This window comes from Neltuma alba, unplaced genomic scaffold, assembly GCF_004799145.2.
Source record: "Neltuma alba isolate B1F8T4 unplaced genomic scaffold, ASM479914v2 tig00004377_pilon, whole genome shotgun sequence".
Classification (NCBI taxonomy): domain Eukaryota; kingdom Viridiplantae; phylum Streptophyta; class Magnoliopsida; order Fabales; family Fabaceae; genus Neltuma; species Neltuma alba.
Genome location: NW_021633681.1, coordinates 255,097 through 277,030, shown reverse-complemented (window position 1 = coordinate 277,030; position 21,934 = coordinate 255,097). Strand labels below are relative to the sequence as shown.

Genomic DNA, 21,934 nt, shown 5'->3' with positions numbered 1-21,934 from the left:
CATACCACTTGGTTTAGGAGCTGAAGCATCTTTTCTTGCCCTCCTTTTTAAGCACAAGAAGCAGAGCAATATGAATGTCACCGTTGGAACAGCTATGGCAATATTTATCCCACGTGAAATCCTGCTTTTATCTGAATAAAACCAAAAAGAAAAAGAAAAAGAAAAACTAAGTTACATATATATTCACTATTTTTGTTAAAATTATACTATTTTTTAAATTTCTTGTGAAACAATTCCCGAGTTTAAAATTGTTAATTAAACTCGATACCTGTGCTGCATAGTGGTACAAAGCTTTGATCCCACTCGTAACACTAAATTGTCAGCTCACCCTTTGTAATGAAAAAGTATTATTAATTAAAACATCATTTATTAGTTTAAATTACATATTCTTTACACTTAAACTTTTAAACAGAAGGTCTTCTATTTAGAAGAGTTCTAGTTTTTGAATGAAAGCTTTTAGAATAAATTTACACTCTTAACCCTGTAGATTTGTCAGCAGAGTTCTAGCTTCGTTGTCAAAATAATCTTTCAAGCGCAGCAAATTTGGGTGAAAAAATTCGTAAAATATTTATTCCTTGAAGCTGTAACAACTGACCTTCGGAAGTGGATGCCGGCGAAGGAGCTGGTGGCGGAAGCGCAGATGGCGGGGCCAGTTCCTGGTAAAAGGCGTACATTTCATACCTTAAATAGCAAATGGGCTTGACGGTTATTCCGCCTATTTTTCTATTACAGCAAATAGGCAAATTGCTAATCCTGTTGCGGAGACACGAGACAATCAATCTCAAATATATCCGGCGTACGGTTAACTCCTTTTGCTATTCTCATTTATCTTCGTAGTTTTTATTATTTTGGAATTTTCAACACGGCAGATTTAGATTTTTTTTTTAAGAAAAATTTCACTGTAGGACCGCAGAAGACAATTAATCTCAAAGAGCCCCCAAAACTTTCTGAAACCTCACTGCAGGACCAAGGGGCCAATCTGATATTAATTCCACAAACAAAATGATGCCACTGCCCCTAGTAGAAACTTATTTCCTCGAGGGAACAAGTGCTGGAGAGCGCATTTGCAAGGGGAACTAGCCAATTTGCAGAATAAATACATATATTCACACGTGGAATCAGTCCGTTCACATGTGGACTGGTTCAGCTGAAGCATGCGTCCGTGAGGGAACAAGTGTGGGAGAGCGCATTTGCAAGGGGAACTAGCCAATTTGCAGAAGAAATACATATATTCACACGTGGAATCAGTCCGTTCACATGTGGACTGGTTCACCTGATGCATGCGTCCGTGAGGGAACAAGTGTGGGAGAGCGCATTTGCAAGGGGAACTAGCCAATTTGCAGAAGAAATACATATATTCACACGTGGAATCAGTCCGTTCACATGTGGACTGGTTCACCTGATGCATGCGTTCGTGAGGGAACAAATGCAGGAGAGCGCGTTTGCAAGGGGAACTAGCCAATTTGCAGAATAAATACATATATTCACACGTGGAATCAGTCTGTTCACATGTGAACTGGTTCACCTGAAGCATGTGTCCGTGAGGGAACAAGTGCGGGAGATCGCATTTGCAAGAGGAACTAGCCAATTTGCAGAAGAAATATATATATTCACACGTGGAATCAGTCCGTTCACATGTGGACTGGTTCACCTGATGCTAAGGGTAGTGGCGTCATTTCGTTTGTGGAATTAATATCAGATTGGCCCCTTGGTCCTGCAGTGAGGTTTCAGAAAGTTTTGGAGACTCTTTGAGATTAATTGTCTTATGCGGTCCTACAGTGAAATTTTCCCTTCTTTTTTTTTCGGGGGCCTGAGGGAGATTTGGAACTTGAGAACCGGTGTTTAAGAGGATAGATGTTGACTGGACTAGCTAGAACCGTAATACTCACTCCACTCAGTTTCATATTAATTACATGACACATTTTTGAGGATTAGCTGTTCTGATGTTCTACATATTCAATTGGAAGACATGAATTAAATAGCTAAAATTATTAAATTTTTCATTAATAATTTCTTGATTTCCTTGATTATCATTTACGTTTGAAGTAGTGAAAAACACTGCACAGTATGTCGGTATAAACCTGAGAAATATAAATATACTACCTCCGGTGCTTAACATAAGAGTTAGTTGACTAATTTAAGTAGATTAAGAAAATTAGTTAAGTTAGTTATTTGTAATAAATAGATGTTGTCTTTTATAAAATATCCTTACTAATCAAGTGTATTAGATAAAACTATCATTACTATAAGGATTACCTTTAGAAAACAATAAATAAATATGAGAAACAAAGTGGATTGGAGTCTTATATTTAGAATCAAATCTTAAATTCAAACTAGCTTTTATATTAAAAACCGGAGGTAGTATAACAGTCAAATTAATAAATAATTAGCTTTTTGTGATAAAACTACAAGAAGTAAGGAGAATGAAGGGTAGAAAAGAAAGCAAGAGATAGAGAAGACAATGGCCTTTTCTCATTCACTTTGGTTCAAGGTACAAATGCCTCATGTATGCCCTCTATTTATAGGCCTCCAAGCATTGAAGTCCTATACTAAGGTTACAAAGGAATAAAGAACATCATAATAGCATTAACAATGAGAAACTCCTCCAAGTCATTCATTAGGAGGTTATGTAGTTTATGACACTTGAAGGTAAGGAATCCTATAAGAATTCTAAGGGTTAGGGGTTATGGACATCCACTCATGCAATATTCATAACACTCCCCCTTGGATGTCCATAATGAGTATTGTGCCTCATTAAAACCTTACTAGGAAAAACCCATTGGGACAAAAACCCAGTGAAGGAAAAAGAGTACACAATATTTACTCCCCCTAATGATAACATCATTTTAAGTCTTTAAGTCTGCGCATTCCAATACCATACACTAACTTCTCAAATGTTCTAGTCGGCAGTGTCTTGGTAAACAAATCAGCAAGGTTGTCACATGAGCGAATTTGTTGAACATCTATATCACCACTTTTCAAAAGATCATGAGTGAAAAAGAACTTTGGAGAAATATGTTTTGTTCTGTCTCCTTTGATATATCCTCCATTTAATTGAGCTATGCATGCTGTATTGTCTTCATATAATACTGTTGGAATCTTCTGTTCAAGGGAAAAACCACACATTTTTTGAATATGTTGAGTCACTGACCTCAGCCAAACGCATTCTCGACTTGCCTCATGAATTGCAATTATTTCCGCATGATTTGATGAGGTAGCTGATAAAGTTTGTTTTGTTGAACGCCATGAGATCGCTGTACCTCCACAAATAAATAAATATCCTGTTTGAGACTTGCCTTTATGTGGATCTGATAGAAATCCTGCATCTGCATAGCCAATTAATTGTGATTCTGATTCATTAGAGTAAAATAATCCCATATCAATTGTCCCTCGAAGATATCGAAATATATGCTTAATTCCATTCCAATGCCTTCTTGTTGGGAAAGAACTAAATCTTGCCAATAAACTAACAGCAAATGCAATATCAGGTCGTGTTGAATTAGCAAGATACATTAATGCACCTATGGCACTGAGATATGGTACTTCAGGACCAAGAAGTTCTTCCTCATCTTCTTGAGGACGAAAAGGATCTTTATCCTTATCCAGTGATCTTACAACCATAGGAGTAGATAACGGATGTGCCTTATCCATGTAAAATCGCTTTAATACTTTTTCAATATAAGTTGATTGATGGAGGAAAATTCCATTTGCCAAGTGCTCAATTTGCAAGCCAAGGCAAAACTTTGTTCTTCCAAGATCTTTCATTTCAAATTCTTTCTTTAAACAATCAACTGCTTTTTGAAGCTCTTCAGGAGTTCCAATTATATTTAAATCATCCACATAGACAGCAATTATAACAAACTCTGATCCATTTCTTTTTATAAAAACACATGGGCAAATTGGATCATTTTTATAACCTTCTCTCAACAAATATTCACTAAGTCGGTTATACCACATTCTTCCAGATTGTTTTAATCCATATAAGGATTTATGCAAACGAATTGCATAATTTTCTCGAGAATTCTTACATGTCTCTGGCAATTTAAATCCTTCAGGGATTTTCATATAAATCTCAGTATCTAAAGAACCATATAAATATGCCGTAACAACATCCATTAAACGCATTTCAAGTTTTCTATGGACTGCCAAACTAATTATATATCTTAAAGTGATTGCATCCACCACAGGAGAATATGTCTCTTCATAATCAATACCAGGTCTTTGTGAAAATCCTTGTGCTACAAGCCGTGCTTTATATCTAACAATCTCATTTTTCTCATTTCGTTTGCGCACGAAGACCCATCTGTATCCAACTGGTTTCACACCATTTGGTATATGGACTACAGGTCCAAAAACTTCACGCTTTGAAAGTGAATTTAACTCTGCTTGAATTGCATCTTTCCATTTTGGCCAATCATCTCTATGTCTACATTCTTCAACTGATGTAGGTTCAAGATCCTCATGTTGATTAATTATTTCAACAGCAACATTATATGAAAAAATATTGTCAACAACTGTGTTCTCTCGGTTCCATCTTTTTCCTGTAGTAACATAACTTATTGAGATCTCTTCATTATTTTCAGGTACCTGAGCCTCCTCTGAGGTCTTTTGATTAGTTATGTTTCGGTCCCCTCCTATAGGACTTGCCTCCTCAATTTGACTATCATGACCATCATGATTATTTGCTTCTTTTTTCTTTCTAGGAGTTTTATCTTTGGAACCGATTGGTCTACCCCGCTTCAGGCGTGGTTTGGTTTCACTTGCGCTTTCTAGTTGTCTTGCTGGGACATCAATTCTAATTGGAGCATTTTCAGCTGGAATGTGAGATTTAGTAATTCTCTTAGGATCAGTGAATGCATTTGGCAGTTGATTTGCAATATTTTGCAAATGAATTATTCTTTGAACTTCAAGTTCACATTGTTGCGTACGAGGATCTAGATGAGATAATGATAATGCTTTCCATATGATTTCTTTATCCAGCTGCTTATTATCTCCCCCTAATATTGGAAAATTCGTCTCATCAAAATGACAATCGTCAAAACGTGCTGTAAACAAATCTCCTGTTAATGGTTCTAAATACTTAATTATAAAGGAGATTCATAGTCAACATATATCCCTAACCTTCTTTGAGGTCCCATCTTTGTGCGTTGTGGTGGAGCAATAGGGACAAATACCGCACATCCAAAAATTCTAAGATGGGAAATATTTGGCTCTCGACCAAAAGTCAATTGTAATGGGGAGAATTCATGATAACTTGTTGGCCTGATGCGTATAATTGCTGCTGCATGCAGAATTGCATGTCCCCAAGCTGAAATAAGAAGTTTTGTTCTCAAGAGCATTGGTCTAGCAATCAATTGGAGGCGTTTAATAAATGACTCTGCTAGGCCATTTTGAGTGTGGACATAAGCAACAGATTTTTCTACTGTTATTCCAGTTGCCATGCAATAATCATTAAAAACTTGAGATGAAAACTCACTAGCGTTATCAAGACGAATTGTCTTAATTGCATGGTCTGGAAACTGTGCTCTTAATCGAATTATTTGAGCAAGTAATCTAGCAAATGCTAAATTACGTGTTGATAACAAACACACATGGGACCATCTTGTAGATGCATCTATTAAAACCATAAAATATTTGAATGGTCCACATGGTGGATGGATAGGTCCACATATATCTCCTTGGATACGCTCTAGAAATGCAGGAGATTCAACTCCTATTTTTGTCAATGAAGGCCTTATAATTAATTTGCCTTGAGAACAAGCAGCACATGAAAATTCTTTAAATTGAAGAATCTTCTGGCTCTTCAATGGGTGTCCATGTGAATTTTTAATAATTCTTCGCATCATAGTTGATCCGGGATGGCCTAACCGATCATGCCAAACAATAAACGTATCTTTATCAGTAAACTTCTGGTTTACCGTAGCATTTGTTTCAATTGTACTAATATTTGTATAGTACAAACCAAAGATAATGTCGGTAATTCTTCCATGACATATTTTTCTCCATTTCTTACCATTGTAACATGCAAATATTCAATGTTCTTCTCATTTATAGTCTCAACATGATATCCATTTTGGCGAATATCTTTAAAACTTAATAAATTTCTTTGAGACTTTGAGGAATATAAAGCATCATTAATAACAAATTTTGTTCCTCTGGGTAATATTATAATTGCTCTTTCGGAGCCTTCAATTAGTTTTGTATTACCCGCTATAGTATTGACGCTTGCACTATTTATCGTAAGATGAGAAAAATATTTTCTATCTTTGAGTATGGTGTGTGTTGTAACACTATCTATCAGGCATATATCTTCATTCTTGTGCCCAACAAAAGGAAGAGAAACATCCATATTCTTCACCGAAAAAAAAAAATTCATTAATATAAATTCGAAGTACATCATGATTAATAATACTCTTAAAAAAAGAGAAATAAATAAACATAAACTAAATTAAAAAGCATAAATAAAGCAAACTAAAATTATCCAAATTCTTCTAATCATGATTCTCAAAGAAATCAGCCACATCCAAATGTGCCATAGCATCAAGGCCATTAACATCATCTAGCTCATTGATATTATCATTTTTGTATGCAAAATTTGCCTCCACATCATCACTTTGAAAAGTCAAATTTGCTTCCACATTATTTGAACTTCTTTTTATAGAGGCCTGATAAAGTTTTGCTAGATGCTCAGGCGTACGACAGGTACGTGACCAATGTCCTTTCATGCCACACCGGTAACATTGATTTTCAACAACTCTTGAAGGGCCATTCTTATCTTTTTTCTGCCCATCCCCAAGTTTCTTCTTTTGGTGGGTATTTGGGTTATAATTGTTGCTTCCCCCACCATAATGACGGTAATTTGTGCGTCCCCTACCACGACCACGGTCTCGGCCACGACCACGACCACGACCGCGTCCACGTGTATGATGATTATTGCGTACAGTCACATTCGCTTCAGGGAATGGAGCTGATCCAGTGGGACGGATCTCATGATTTTTCATTAATAGCTCGTTATTTTGTTCAGCCACAAGAAGACATGAGATCAATTCAGAATATTTCTTAAAACCCTTTTCACGATATTGCTGCTGCAGGAGCACATTTGAAGCATGAAAAGTTGAAAATGTTTTTTCTAATAAGTCCTCATCTGTTATTTTCTCACCACATAATTTCAATTGAGAACTTATTTTGAAAACTGCTGAATTATATTCAGTCACAGATTTAAAATCTTGGAGCCTCAAATGCATCCATTCATAATGAGCTTTAGGCAAAATTACCGTTTTTTGATGATCATACCTTTCTTTTAAATTATTCCACAATTCTAACGGGTCTTTTACCGTCAGGTATTCAGCTTTCAACCCTTCATGCAAATGGTGGCGTAGGAAAATCATAGCCTTAGCCTTGTCTTGGCTAGTTGCTTCATTTCCAGGTAAAATAGTACTTCCTAGACCTTTGGCATCTAGGTGGATTTCAGCATCTAAGACCCAAGACAAATAGTTTTTTCCAGTGATATCAAGAGCCGTAAACTCGAGTTTGGTAAGATTGGCCATGGATCAAACTAAAATGATAATAACAAAAATTAGAATTATAATAAAATTGATGCACACTGAAACACAATAAATAAAATATTAGGATTCAAAAGTCACCCATAAATAAACTATTCTTTAAAATTATAAACAAAATAAATGAATAAATAAACAATGACAAATAAACATATATGAGGAAAAAAAAAATAAACAACACAAATAATTAGTTACAATAATAATATAGAGACAATGTATATATAAATATATATAGGGGGAAGGGGGAAAGCGGTAATGTAAATGCGGTAATATAAATAAATATATAAATATTACAATAGACTAACTAATATATAATAAAAATTAAACTAAAAATAAAAATAAAAATAATGCTCCAGTCAGATAAACGAAATAAATATAAATTGATAAATAATGAATAAACAACATATATAAACAACATAAATAAATACAAACAAATAGAATGATAGGAAAAAAAAATATAAACAGTGTAAATTATATATATATATATATATATATGAGAGTTAGTACAATATAGATAAAACAACAGTAAATTATATATATATGTATATATGTATATGAGGGTTAGTACAATATAGATAAAACAACATGGGACACTGTAAATTATATGTATATGAGAGTTAGTACAACACAGATAAAATAATGTAAAATACCATAGATGCCAAATGGAGATGATACATAAATTACATCAATTATTTGAAACAAACATAATATTTTACAATGTGACAACAAAAATAAAATGACTTAAAATAAAACAGAATGTTAACATAAAATAAATATATATATAACATAATGAAAAAAAAAATTAAAATGTAAAGAAAAGAACAATAGAGTAACATTATATAATATAAAACATGATAATTAAGAAAGGAGATAATATAAAGTTAATATGTAGTCAATACATAGATATATATTGTGATGATTGAGTAAGGAGATAATTAGACAATGAGAAGAGTGCATCATCTTACGAAGGGTTTATACCTCAAATTTTCAGAGCAAGGTCGTGCTGATAACGTGTGATAAAACTACAAGAAGTAAGGAGAATGAAGAGTAGAAAAGAAAGCAAGAGATAGAGAAGACAATGGCCTTTTCTCATTCACTTTGGTTCAAGGTACAAATGCCTCATGTATGCCCTCTATTTATAGGCCTCCAAGCATTGAAGTCCTATACTAAGGTTACAAAGGAATAAAGAACATCATAATAGCATTAACAATGAGAAACTCCTTCCAAGTCATTCATTAGGGAGGTTATGTAGTTTATGACACTTGAAGGTAAAGAATCCTATGAGAATTCTAAGGGTTAGGGGTTATGGACATCCACTCATGCAATATTCATAACACTTTTCCTTTTTTGCCTCTTTTTCTTTATATCCGTGAAAAGGTAGCGACAAAATTTGAAGCCCCTTTTGAACACGACAATGAAGACCTGATCAACCAAACTTTTTCGAGTGTTCATACTTCATAGTCATTTCTCAGACTCTTCCCGTTGCGCGTCCAATAATTCCTCCACCATCTACTTCCAATGACAAAATAGACTGGCACCCCGCGTCAATGCCCAAGTCAACTAATGTCTCGTTTAATTTTGTACAAAGAAATTGGAGGCATGCGAATGAGATTGAAATTCATTTACATACTTTAATGCCCCGTTTGATAACAAGAAATTGGAAGCTGAGAATTGGAATTGGAAGTGAAAGTGGAACATAAAAGAAAAAAAAATTCAATGACCATGTTTTATGAGATGATATACGGTTTACGAAGAAGGACCAAGGTTGGAAAGGGGGAAAAAAATGAAACCAACAAAAAATGCGGTTATGTAATTAACAACGTATCTCAATTGTAAATCCTGAAAGCTTAATTATAAATGTTTAAAAGTTACAATCAGTTTAAAATTGATCATAAAACTTTACTGGTAAAAAATTAAGACTTGGTTTTAAGATTTAGAAGGGGTTTGGATCAATGTTTTAAAAGCCAGACCGGAAGTCGAACCGGAAAGATCAACGGGTCATGGTTCAATCAGTCGGACCGTTCGGTCAGACTAGTGACGCAATAATTAATTTAAAACAATATTATATACATGTAATTAATATATATGAAAAATATCAAATTATTAAATAATTTAGAAATGTATTTAAATAATCTAAAATTATAATGAAATCATTGAAAATGGACTAAAACCTTATATATTTAAATTTATGTATGTTTAAAATATTTAATGATATTAAAAATTATCAATTCATTCAAATCAAAACATTGTTTTAAAAGATAGACCTGATATCAAAACAAAAAAGCTAGTGACTCATGATTTTAACACCACAATATATGAAATTTTTAATGAAATAATACTATATGATTATAAATAGTCTAAAAATATATTAGAATATTTAAGGGGGTCAATTTTTTATTTTTCTTCTGTTTTTTTTTAATTTTTTAGTATTTTTCCAATCAAGCTAAAAAACAGTCCGGTTTTCTGAAAACCACTCCGGTTCCTGGTCCAACTTCGGTTTCCGGCTTACTGACGGCTCAACTCCGGTCCAATCCAACTCAACCCATGTGAACAGTTTTTTGATCCAAACTGAGCCATTAACGAGTCCGGCTGACGGTTCAACCAGTCCGACCGTCCGGTCCGGTTCTTTAATCATTGGTTTGGATGGAAATTAAATCATAATTTTAAAAGTGATTTTATGGCATGTAAAGTAAATATGTGAGAGGAGTTTTATCTCGACTTATGTAAAAGCTTTGTTAATACCCTTTATGTAATCATTTATCTATCTTCCCCTGATATTGCATTGTGGCTAATTCTATATGTGTTACAAGAGATTCAATCCTTAAAGTAAAAACTCAATAGTTAATTTAAAAATATTAAGGAAATTAGTTAAACTGGTTATTTATAACAAATATGTGTTAACTTTCTTAAATCACATTCTTTAATTACGTGCACTAGAACTACTCTTTAATCGGAATCTCTTAATATGTACAATTAATAGGCATATTCTCAAAAAAAAAATATAAATTTAAAAAATAAAATAGATTGAGATTTTATATTAAAAACCATATTTATTCCCAACTAATTCTTACGGTTATAGTAAAATATTATCTTAACTAAACTGTTCCTAACTACTTCTCAACACATGAATATGAAAGGATAAATTGTTCATTGTGACTTGGAACTGGTGGATGATTCTTTGGATTCAAATAATCAGATGCACATCAGTCACAAAAAATCAATATCATTAGTCAATGGAATAATTCTAAAAAAATCTCTAAAACTTAAAAATTTTAAATTAAAAATGATTATAAAAATATGTTAATATTTATTTTTTAATAAGAAAGGCTTGAAATTTTAAAATTAAAAAGAATCTTCCTAGGTGTTTAATCAGTAATCAACCAACAGTGACCGTATGACTCAGACCCGACCCACCCCGTACGGGATGGAAACGAGTGGTGAGACTCCGTTTTCCAAGTCTTCGTTTCCCATTTTTCCCACGACTGACGCTGTGTGCCCGTGAACGCCCTAAAACCAATTTCCCACCTACTAAAATTCTATCATGCAATCTTTGGTGTTCTTTACTTTTATTTATTTCATAACAAAAATTCTTTAACTTTTAAATTTATCTCACACTTCACTCCTATATATTAATTTCAGTTGGTTGTAATCTGATCATTTAAATTTTCCTCAAAGTTAATTTTACTCGTCTTCCAATTTATTTTTGTCTACTTTATTCCTAGCTGACATTATTCTTACCCATTTAGCACCGGTACAGATATGCATACAAGGATATTTTCATATATATCTAATAAATCAACACTTCAAAACTGTATTTTAAAACAAGTAATCAATAAATAAAAATATATAACTATTAGTGGTAGAAAAAAAACTCCTGATATTTTAACTTAATTTAGAATATTATATAAATTTTGTAAAAGTTCTTTCTTCTTCCTCGTGACGTGATATTCTTTAACATGCATTTTTCTGGTCTATTACAAAATTGACTTTCTGAAACGTAAGCAGTGAAGCAATAAGCTCCGTCCTGGCTTGCAATTCCAAGCGGTAAGAGTATAATTTGAGCAAGCGAGAGACAGAGCTCTTCATCAGCAAACGAAATGAAGCTCTACAAAATTGATCCTCCTCCTCTCTCTGTTCTCATGATCTTCATGGCGATCCTTACAGTGATAGTAACCAGTTATAGAGCATCCACCCAAACAGAGGAATATTACAACTGTCGAAACACTACATTTTTCTCTTCCAATAGTTCCTATCAAACCAATCTCGACCATCTCCTTTCATGGCTTTCCACAAATTCCACCCACCAAAACGGTTTCTACTATGCTGCCGCCGGCAACTCCGATAGCACTGTCTACGGCGCCTTCCTCTGCCGTGGCGATCTCATCCCCGACGCCTGCCATGACTGCGCTTCCGTAGCGGCCAAACAAATACTCCGAAGGTGTTCGTTAGATAAAAAGTCAGTGATCTGGTTCAACGAGTGTATGTTACGTTACTCAGATGAGCCTTTCTCCTCCGTCAGTGAAGAAGCCCCCAGGCTTATTTTGATGAATACTGCGGCAAGCTTAAACCAGAGTAGCTTCATGTCACTGTTGGCTGCCAAAAGGTTAGACATAAAAATAGAGATAATTCTGTTTCTTGTATTCTTGATCAATCGGACTGAGTACAGGACACGATTATATATAGACTTGACTAGTTCAAGACTTAGGGGACACGTGTACAATGAGCTGTCATTAGCTGGATCCGTTAACTATCTGTAACAAACTTAACTCTAAGAGGTTAGAGATATATCTCACATTCCCCCTACCAATGGAGACCCATGCTTAAGAAAGAACCAGAAAAAAAAAATTTCAAATGTCCTTGTCATCATTGATGGCAGCAGTTGTGTGAGGCCCAGTGACAACATCTGATGTTTCCAAAGAGATAATGTTGAGTTTGTTTCTGCAGTAGAAAAATAAAGCACTAGCCTGTGCTTTTGTCAGGACATCCGCTACTTGGTCAAACGATGGTACATAGCCCACTTGAACAATGCCTGCAGCAACCTTCTCTCTAATGAAGTGAAGATCAAGCTCCACATGTTTGGATTTATTGTGAAGTACTGGATTGGCAGAGAGTGCCACAGTTCCAGAGTTGTCACACCAGATGGTAGGCTTATTTACAACAGTAATGTTCATGTCTTTAAGTCAAGCCATTACCCAGATAACATCAGCTACAGCATCAGCGACACTTCGATATTCAGATTCAGTGGCCGAACGAGATACCACTGATTGTTTGCGAGACGTCCAAGTAATTGGATTTGGACTAAGGTATGTAAAGAAGCCACTAGTAGACCTTCTATCTGAGCAATTTCCACCCCAATCTGCATCTGCAAAGGCTTGAACTTGCAGATCGTGAGCTGGCTTGATGAGTAGCCCATGGGCATGTGTTCCTTTGAGATACCTGAGTAACCTCTCAACACACTGCCACTGCTTGACAATTGGTTCGTGCATGAATTGACTCAGTTTATTGACAGTGAAGGCTATATCTGGTCTGGTATAACAGACATATTGAAGTGTACCAAGAACACTTCTGTATAGTGATGGATCAGAAAATAATGCACTGTCACACGGTTTTAAGTGCATGTTTATTGCCATTGGAGTGGAGTAGGAAGTAGTAAGCCACAGATTTGTCTTTTGTAATAGTTGATCAATGTATTTTCGTTGAGTGAGCAATAGGCCAGACGGAGTACGTGTAAACTCAATCCCAAGAAAAAAGGACAATTCACCAAGATCCTTGAGAGAGAAAATATCACTCATTTGAACAATTAATTTTTGCACTGCTGCCTCTGAACTTCCAGAGAGAACTAAATCATCAACATAAGCAAGTAGATATATAATGTCATTACCATCATGTTTAACGAAGAGGCATGAATTTGCCTTAGAGGCATGAAATCCAAGTGACTCAAGGGCAGAGTGAAGTTTCTGAAACCAGGCACGAGGGGCTTGTTTGAGTCCATATATAGCCTTCTTCAGCTTGCATACCATTGGTTGGCCGCATGGACCAGTTCTTTCAAATCCTGGAGGTTGTTCCATGAAGACCTCCTCCTGCAAATCACCGTTCAAAAATGCATTGTTGAAGTCTACTTGATGAAGTTTCCAACCATTTGTAATAGCTATAGTGAGTATAATTCTGACTATGATGGCTTTAACCACAGGACTAAAAGTTTCTGTGTAATCTATCCCAGCTTCTTGCACATATCCTTTGGCAACTAGTCTGCCTTTCCTTTTTGCGAGCGTCCCATCAGCATGCATTTTGGTTTTGAACAGCCATTTACACCCAATAGGCTTTCGTTCAGGTGGCAGCTCAGTAAGTTCCCATGTGCCAAATTTAAGCAAAGCATTGAATTCCTCCTCAGCAGCTTGCTTCCAGAGAGGATCATTTAGGGCCTCTTGAATGGAATTTGGAGGAGCTAGATCATCTATAGCCAGAAACACCTTGGGTTTGAAAATTCCATCTTTTCCTCTAGTGACCATGGGATGAGTGTTATTTGGTATGTAGTTAAGAGAAGGTGGAGGGGATTGGTCTAAGGCAGAAATAGGAGTGGGTGGGGCTGATGAAGAGAGGTTTGATGGTGTGGTTGGGTTAGAGGTCGGGAGTGGTGAATTTGTTGATGTGGGTGATGGAGAAGAGGTCAAAAGTGGTGAGGTAGTCAATGAAGTTGATTGAGATGAAGTGGGCACTAAGGTGGGTATCAGTTGTAGTGCTGTGATTTTGGGTATAGGACAGAGGGAAGAGATGAGCTCATCTGCACAATTATTTGCAGCCAATCGCTTAACATTCACCTGCGAAATTTTTGGAAAAACAGTCTCATTGAATTGAACATGTCGAGAGACAAATATACGTCCAGTTTGAACATCTAGACAATTGTATCCTTTGTGCTGAGGGCTATATCCTAGAAAAATGCATTGAGCTGAGCGAAAATCTAGTTTGTGTTTGTTGTAAGGTCTCAACAGAGGGAAGCATTCACAACCAAAGACCCGCAAGATAGAGTAATCTGGCTTAGACTTATATATCTTCTCAAATGGTGTGAGCCCATTGATGGCAGTACTAGGTAAGCGATTAAGTAGGAATACTGCTGTACAAAAGGCATCTGACCAATAAAAAATTGGTAAGGCTGCATGAGCCAACATTGATAATCCAGTTTCAACAATCAACCTGTGCCTCCTCTCAACTAAGCCGTTCTGTTCTGAAGTGTATGGGCATGTAAATCGATGTTCTATCCCACAAGCAGTGACAAACTGTTTAAAACTCAGAAATTCACCCCCATTGTCTGACTGTATAACTTTGATTTTGGTATTCCATCTGTTTTCAACTTGTGTCTTAAACTCTTTAAATTTTTGTAATGCTTCTGATTTTTTATGCATTGGAAAAATCCAAGTAAATCTGCTATAAGCATCAACAACAGCAAGATAGTAATTAAAACCATGAGAGGGAACAGGGGCTAGTCCCCAAAGGTCTAGTGTTATTAATTCCAAAGGCTTCTCATATACAGTTGTAGAAGCAGAAAAAGGAAGCTTATGAGCTTTCCCAAGTTGACAAGCAGAGCACAATGGAATTGATGTATTACTATTAAAGGGAATAGAGGCATTCTTCAGAATAGTCTTAACAGTGTCTATGGCCGGGTGTCCAAGACGATGGTGCCACACAGTCAGAGAATCAGAAGTCATCACATTGTTGCACATAGGAGATTCATCAGCAGATGCAGATAACTGGCGTACAAGGGGTGCAGCTCCTATTTTGTACATGCGATTGATTTCAATACCATCCATCAGTATTCTTTTTGTCCTCAGGTCCTTGACAAAACAAGCATGAGGAAAAAATTCAATTGAGACCCCATTCTCCTGTGCCGTTTGAGCAACAGATAGTAAATTCTTCTTCATTGCAGGAACACACAAGACATTATGCATATATAACCGAGAATTAGATGATGTAAGTTGCATATGTCCTTTGTGAGTAATATCCAAACCAAAACCATTTCCTACCATGACCTTACCATTATTGCCAGAGATTGTTTGTTGTAGTCCATTCGTGTTTTTGGCAACATGTTGAGTTGCTCCCGAATCAGCATACCAGGCATCATCAGTAATCATATTTGGTGTTGCAATAAAAGCTTGAGCAGATGCAGGGGAAGGTGAACTAGCAGATTCGGAGGACTGACTTGGTGGAACAGTAGGAACAGTAGATACAGGAGTATGCATTGAAGTAGTGTTTGAATACTCATGGCCATTGGAATGATTAGTTACAGGAACAGAGTAATAGGCAATATCATCAAAGTTTTGTGTTCCATAATCAGCATGATAGGCCGTAGTAGAATGTCCTTGAGAATGATTTTGAGAGAAATCATACCTATAGTAGCATCGGTCAGCTGTATGCCCTGTGCGATTGCAGATTTGGCAGGACACTCGAATCGGCTGAAAAGTTCTTCCGCGACCACGTCCTCATCCAAAAAATGAATTTGGTGGAAACGGAGCTCGAGGCGGACCACGACTGCCGTTGCTATGAGACGTGTAAGGAGCTTATGATGCGTATAATTGAGGTTGCTCATCGACTCCAGAATCCCAAGGTAGTTTTGTGGTGTAGTTGGCGTGAGCAATCGTGTTATGAACGAAAGCCTTTTGACGAGCTTCAGAATCAATCAGCAATGAATGAACAGTGTCTAAGTCAAAGTTGCTAGGAGATGCATTTATAACAGCGATTACTGGTTCGAACTCAGCTGTTAATCCATTAAGGATATAGGAAATCTGAGACGAGTGTGGAATTGGTTCTCCTAACATGGCAAGATGATCGCACGTAGATTTAACAAAGGCCAAATAGTCTCTCATTGACATTTCCCCTTTCTTGAGATTCGAAAGTAAGTTCTTGTAGTCAAGAACCTTTGAAGCAGATTTACTGGAGTAGATGCGATTAAGTTTTGACCAAATCTCAGAGGATGACTCCAGACCGACAAGCTCAGGTAGAATCGATTGACTTACAGAGGAGAGGAGCCACGAAGCCAAGGCGGAATCCAGTGCTTCATATGCCTCGAACTCAGGATTATCAATTTCTGAGCCGTCTGAATCTCGAACCTTCGGCGGCGGAATCTTTGCTGTCCCCATAAGATAGTTCTTGAGACGATGTTGCTTAACCATGAAAGCCACCTGTTGCTTCCATAAAAGGTAGTTAGATTCATCCAATTTCACGCTGATCTTCTTGTTGGTGAAGTTGGGAATGGTCGATCCCATCACGGAATCCGCCATAGTGACCATTGCACCAGATTGTGAACCAGAGGAGTGTGCCATCGTTTTGTCGATCAATCGATCCAAAAAAGGCTGGAGATCAATCAACGGTGATGGCTGTACTGTGGCTTTGTGATCGGAGCACTGTCAACGACAGCAGCTCTGATACCATGCCAAAAGGTTAGACATAAAAATAGAGATAATTCTGGTTCTTGTATTCTTGATCAATCGGACTGAGTACAAGACACGATTATATATAGACTTGACTAGTTCAAGACTTAGGGGACACGTGTACAATGAGCTGTCATTAGCTGGATCCGTTAACTATCTGTAACAAACTTAACTCTAAGAGGTTAGAGATATATCTCACATTGGCTGAGACTATCAACGCGGCGGAGACGCAAGCCGTAAAGGGCGGGGCTGACAAGAAGTTTGCTACAAAAGAAGCCAAATTTTCTACTTTTCAAACGGTGTATACACTAGCACAGTGCACGCCGGACTTAACAGAAACTACCTGCGAAACATGCTTAAAACGAGCAAGTTCGACCTTACCCAGTTGCTGCAATGGAAAAATAGGGGCCAGAGTCCTGCAAACTAGTTGTATTGTCCGATATGAAACGTACCCGTTCTACCAATCATCGCCGGTGATCACCCCGCGAGAACCAACGCCAAAAGGTATTTGTGGAGAGTCCTGTGCATTGCTTTTTGACTTCTCCCACTTATTAGTTTTGTCGACTTTAAGTGGTAATATAGTGGAAAGTTCCTTCCTCCTATGCACTTTTCATTTCAATTATAAGATTGATTAAAATTTAAACAGTTCAAATTTCACATTTTATAAAATTATCAATAAAATATTAATTTTTTTAAAATACATATATAAAGTTAAAATACTAAATTTTAGTTATGATAACTTAAAATATTTAATAAAATTATTTTATGAAATATAACATAAATCATTTAAATTTTAATTTTAATAGTTGAGATAGGATGGAGGTGGAGGGAAATCCACTTCCCATCTTACAGGATATAGTCAATTACTATATGATGTCATTACATTGAGACGCGGGAGTCGATGTTTATTGTGCAGGAAAAGCGAAGGTTCAGTCAACAAGGACTGTTGTGATAGTTGTGGTTTCTTCTGTTGGTGTTTTGGGGATAATTATTTGTCTCGCCTACTATCTCTTAAATAATCTAATAAAGAAGAGACACAACGCCGTTCTCAGACAAAAATACTGTGAGTAATTTTCATTCTCAGACAAAGTTTAACTCATTCATATGATTTGGCTTGTCCAACTTGTTGTGGCGATGCTTTTATTACCTTTAGTGTATCCTTTAATATTTTGTATTTGTGTAGTTGGAAATGAAAGCAACAACTTAGAACCTCTGCAATTTAGTTTGGTCACTATTGAAGCTGCAACAAATAATTTTTCAGATGACAAGTGTTTATTAGGACGAGGTGGATTTGGAAGAGTTTACAAGGTAACATCAATATAAATGTTAATAGAGACAGGCAAACACATGCATGCGTGTTTCTTAATTTTTAATCTAATCATCCATGATTTTAGGGCATTCTTTCAAACGGCCAAGAAATAGCTGTCAAGAGACTTTCAAAATGTTCAGGTCAAGGCGCAGAAGAATTTAAGAACGAGATTTTATTAATTGCCAAACTCCAGCACAGAAATTTGGTAGCTTTACTTGGATTTTGCATAGAAGAACAAGAGAAAATTATTATCTATGAATATGTTCCGAACAAAAGCCTTGATTACTTTCTATTTGGTTTGACTCTTCTCAACCCACTTTAGCTATTAATTGAAATTCATAATACATATGTTACGTGCAAGTTATCAATTATCTGTTTCATGCTATTTGGTGTATGTTAAGAGTTGTAATTGTCCATACCTATATTATCTTTATTTTGTCTCTATAGTCACTTACAACAAATTTATGTACAGGTTCCATAGAAGGAAAAGTATTAAGTTGGATGGAGCGTTGTAAAATCATTGGAGGAGTAGCTCGAGGAATTCATCATCTCCATGAGTATTCCCGTCTTAAAATTATACATCGTGATTTAAAGCCAAGCAATATTTTATTAGATGATGAAATGAATCCAAAAATTTCTGATTTTGGATTAGCTAAAATGGTTGCCATCAACTCACAAGAGGGAAGTACAAATAGAATTGTTGGAACGTAGTAAGTTTTACGTTTCTGCTTGTAAAGCTTTGCAGCTATCTTGATATGGTTGAATGAAGAGAAATAAGTGTACCTAAGTTGACATTGAAAAGTCTACTCAACTATATAATATGCCCCCATTATAATGTTCTTACTATTGATATTTTTCTTTTTCAGTGGTTATATGTCTCCAGAATATGCGATGTACGGACAATATTCTGAAAAATCAGATGTTTTCAGTTTTGGAGTTATAATTTTAGAAATCATTAGTGGAAAGAAGAACACAAGTCGTCAAAATGAATCACAATATGTTGATGGCCTATTGAGCTATGTAAGTTATGATAATATGTTTCTCTCGTGTTGTTATTTCTTGTGCAATTACTTCAACATCATTCAAGTTAGAGAAATAATTATTTCAACAATATTCTATAAGTTTATAAAAGGGTGTTAATTAGTGTTATTTAATTGTCATAGGCTTGGAAGCAGTGGAAAGAGGAAAAGTTGCTGGAGATATTAGATTTAAATATAAAAGAATTTGGGTCATATAATGAAGTGATCAGATGCATCCATATTGGTTTGCTATGTGTTCAAGAAAATCCAGATTCAAGACCCACAATGGCAACGGTTGTTTCATATCTTAGTAATGATTCCATTCAGCTGCCATTGCCACGGGAACCTGCATTCTTTCTGCACGATGGAATGGAGCCCCGTACCAGTGCAAGTAAGGAATCAGCCTCAACTGTTCAAGTGTCTATGAGTGAATTCTTTCCTCGTTAGTACCATGCTTTATTTATTCTATTTCTTGGACCCCCTGTAAGAGACAAGCGTTCTTATTTAACTGTACAAAAATTGAGATACACAATTACGCTGCACTCTTATTAATATTATTTGATCGTAATTATTTAAAGGGACAGATGATATTTTCCAAGCCCGACATTAATATTTATAGCGTTATTCTATTCATTTTTTTTATTCGGGTTTTACTACACAATAACAAAGAGAATGGAATGTACCAACGATTCCTTGTTGAAGAATGTTTGGTAGACCTGAATTAAATTCTCTAGAGAATCAGATTTCAGCTAGAAGGCTTGAACCCGATTCTTCCTTGCCTACGATGGAATCAAGACCTAAATGTCCAGAACTCCAGATGTTCTTGTTATATATCTATTGGATAAAATTTTATTAATATTTTTCAGCGGTTACAATTTAGAGTACATATGCAATGTTCGAATTCTGAAAATTCACAATATGGCCTTTTGAGCTGTGTAAGTTGTAACAAAAAGTATTTCTTTCATGTTAGTATTTCTTATGCAATCGATCATCATTGTATCCCAGCCTTCAGATACGAGAAAAGAATATTTACAATTATCGCAGGTTAATAAAGGGATGACAACTGATGATTCAAGCATATTGTTCTGAAGGCTTGGAACTGGACTCAAATAAAAAAAGGAGTTGGATCATATAATGAAGTGATTAAATGCATCCAAATTGGTTTTGTTGGGTTTAAGAAAATCCAGATGCAAAGCCTTGCGACGTAAGCTAGTGGGGACTTTCGGGTTGGTTTCTTAGAGACTAGCTTTTAGGGGGCCTTGTTTCTTTCTCGAAAACGATGATATATAACCATTCAATGCAAAATTGAGAAAGCGGGCAAAAGGACATTAAACATATAGGTGTCGTAAATGACTTGTGATCGCGAGCTGGGAACTTCCCCACTACTGGGTCCCTATTCCTGTCAAAGCTAAGAAAATATCTGAGTCTCAAAGCAGTTACTTATAAGTCAATTAGTTTTGCAGTTAGCAGAGTCCATTTTGATGGCTGAAGAGGAATGTCAGTACTTGGGGTTGCGTTTGTTAATTGATCTTTGAAAGTTCTTCATCTTATCGTCAAGGGACGTCGGGGCACCAACGTAAGACAAAATCCCTTCTTTCTTTTTTTCGTTCCTTTCCAAATTTATATGGATGTAACAATTAATGGTAAGACAAAATCCTTTTTTTTTCTTTTCCAAATTCGTATGGATGTAACAATTAATGGTTGAAAATATAAGTTGTTAAGTGGGATAAATGGAAAATATAAATGTGAGATTAATTTTAAGGGAAAATGTAACATTTAATCTCTAAATAGGGAAACTTTCTCTTAATTATTGATCAAGTCTATGGACTTTGACTCGAAACAGCTCTCCATTTTTGTAGTTTATTAAGTGGCAGAATTATGAAGATTTGAGTTCGTTCGAATTAATAAAATAGAAGGACTAAATTTTTATTATAAAAATGTGATATTTCAGTTATTCCTAATTTTTTTCTTGAAAAAATTGTGAAGTTTAGGTACCAAACTTGATTTTGATTAGTAAATTTGAAAGTGGGAGTTAAAAATTTTGCATGGGAGACTTCTAATTCTTTGAACAAAATTTAAGGATCTCTTTTTCTATTTAAAATGGGGTTAAGGTGCGCCCAACACCCTGAATTATTTTTCCAAGTGCATCCAGTGTCCTAAAATAATTTTCAGTGCATCCAGTGTCCCAAACTAATTAAAACAGTGCATCCATATCCTGGGCTAATAGAAAAGTTAAGTTTGACCGTTAACTTGCTGACTCAGCCGAAGGTTGACATAAAAATCCCACGTGGCGGACACGCAAACGTCTGATGTGTATTATTTTGATGGGTTAAGGTGCGTCCATTTGTAATTTGATTTAAAAAAATAAAAAGAAAATGACCAGGGAGTACCTTTAATTCATCTTTTGTTCAAGTAAATATGTTCCAAATGCGTTCAATATTGTGTGCTTGAGGTGTCAAATTTAACAAATATTTTTTCATTACTTTAATTTTCTTTTGGTTTTCATTCGCTAGCGTATGATGCTCATGAATTTAACCCCAAATTCTCATTTTCTTTGGGTTTTCATTCGCCAGCAACAGCAAAGCCTCTATGTCTTCAACCTTTGAGGAGTTTATTTTTACTTTT

The 21,934-nt window shown here is 35.7% G+C and overlaps 2 protein-coding genes across 2 annotated transcripts; one reads left to right on the top strand and one right to left on the bottom strand.

Moving 5' to 3' along the window:
* Positions 1–6,491: 6,491 nt before the first annotated feature.
* Positions 6,492–7,547, bottom strand: LOC114744522 (uncharacterized). The gene has a single exon (XM_028932691.1). It carries the CDS (start codon positions 7,545–7,547, stop codon positions 6,492–6,494), a length of 1,056 nt encoding a protein of 351 aa, XP_028788524.1.
* Positions 7,548–16,923: 9,376 nt separating this feature from the next.
* Positions 16,924–19,897, top strand: LOC114744521 (cysteine-rich receptor-like protein kinase 10). The gene is made up of 6 exons (XM_028932690.1): positions 16,924–16,990; positions 18,165–18,289; positions 18,376–18,586; positions 18,763–19,000; positions 19,157–19,310; positions 19,454–19,897. Exons 1-6 carry the CDS (start codon positions 16,924–16,926, stop codon positions 19,754–19,756), a joined length of 1,098 nt encoding a protein of 365 aa, XP_028788523.1. The 3' UTR covers positions 19,757–19,897.
* The last annotated feature ends 2,037 nt before the right edge of the window (positions 19,898–21,934 follow it).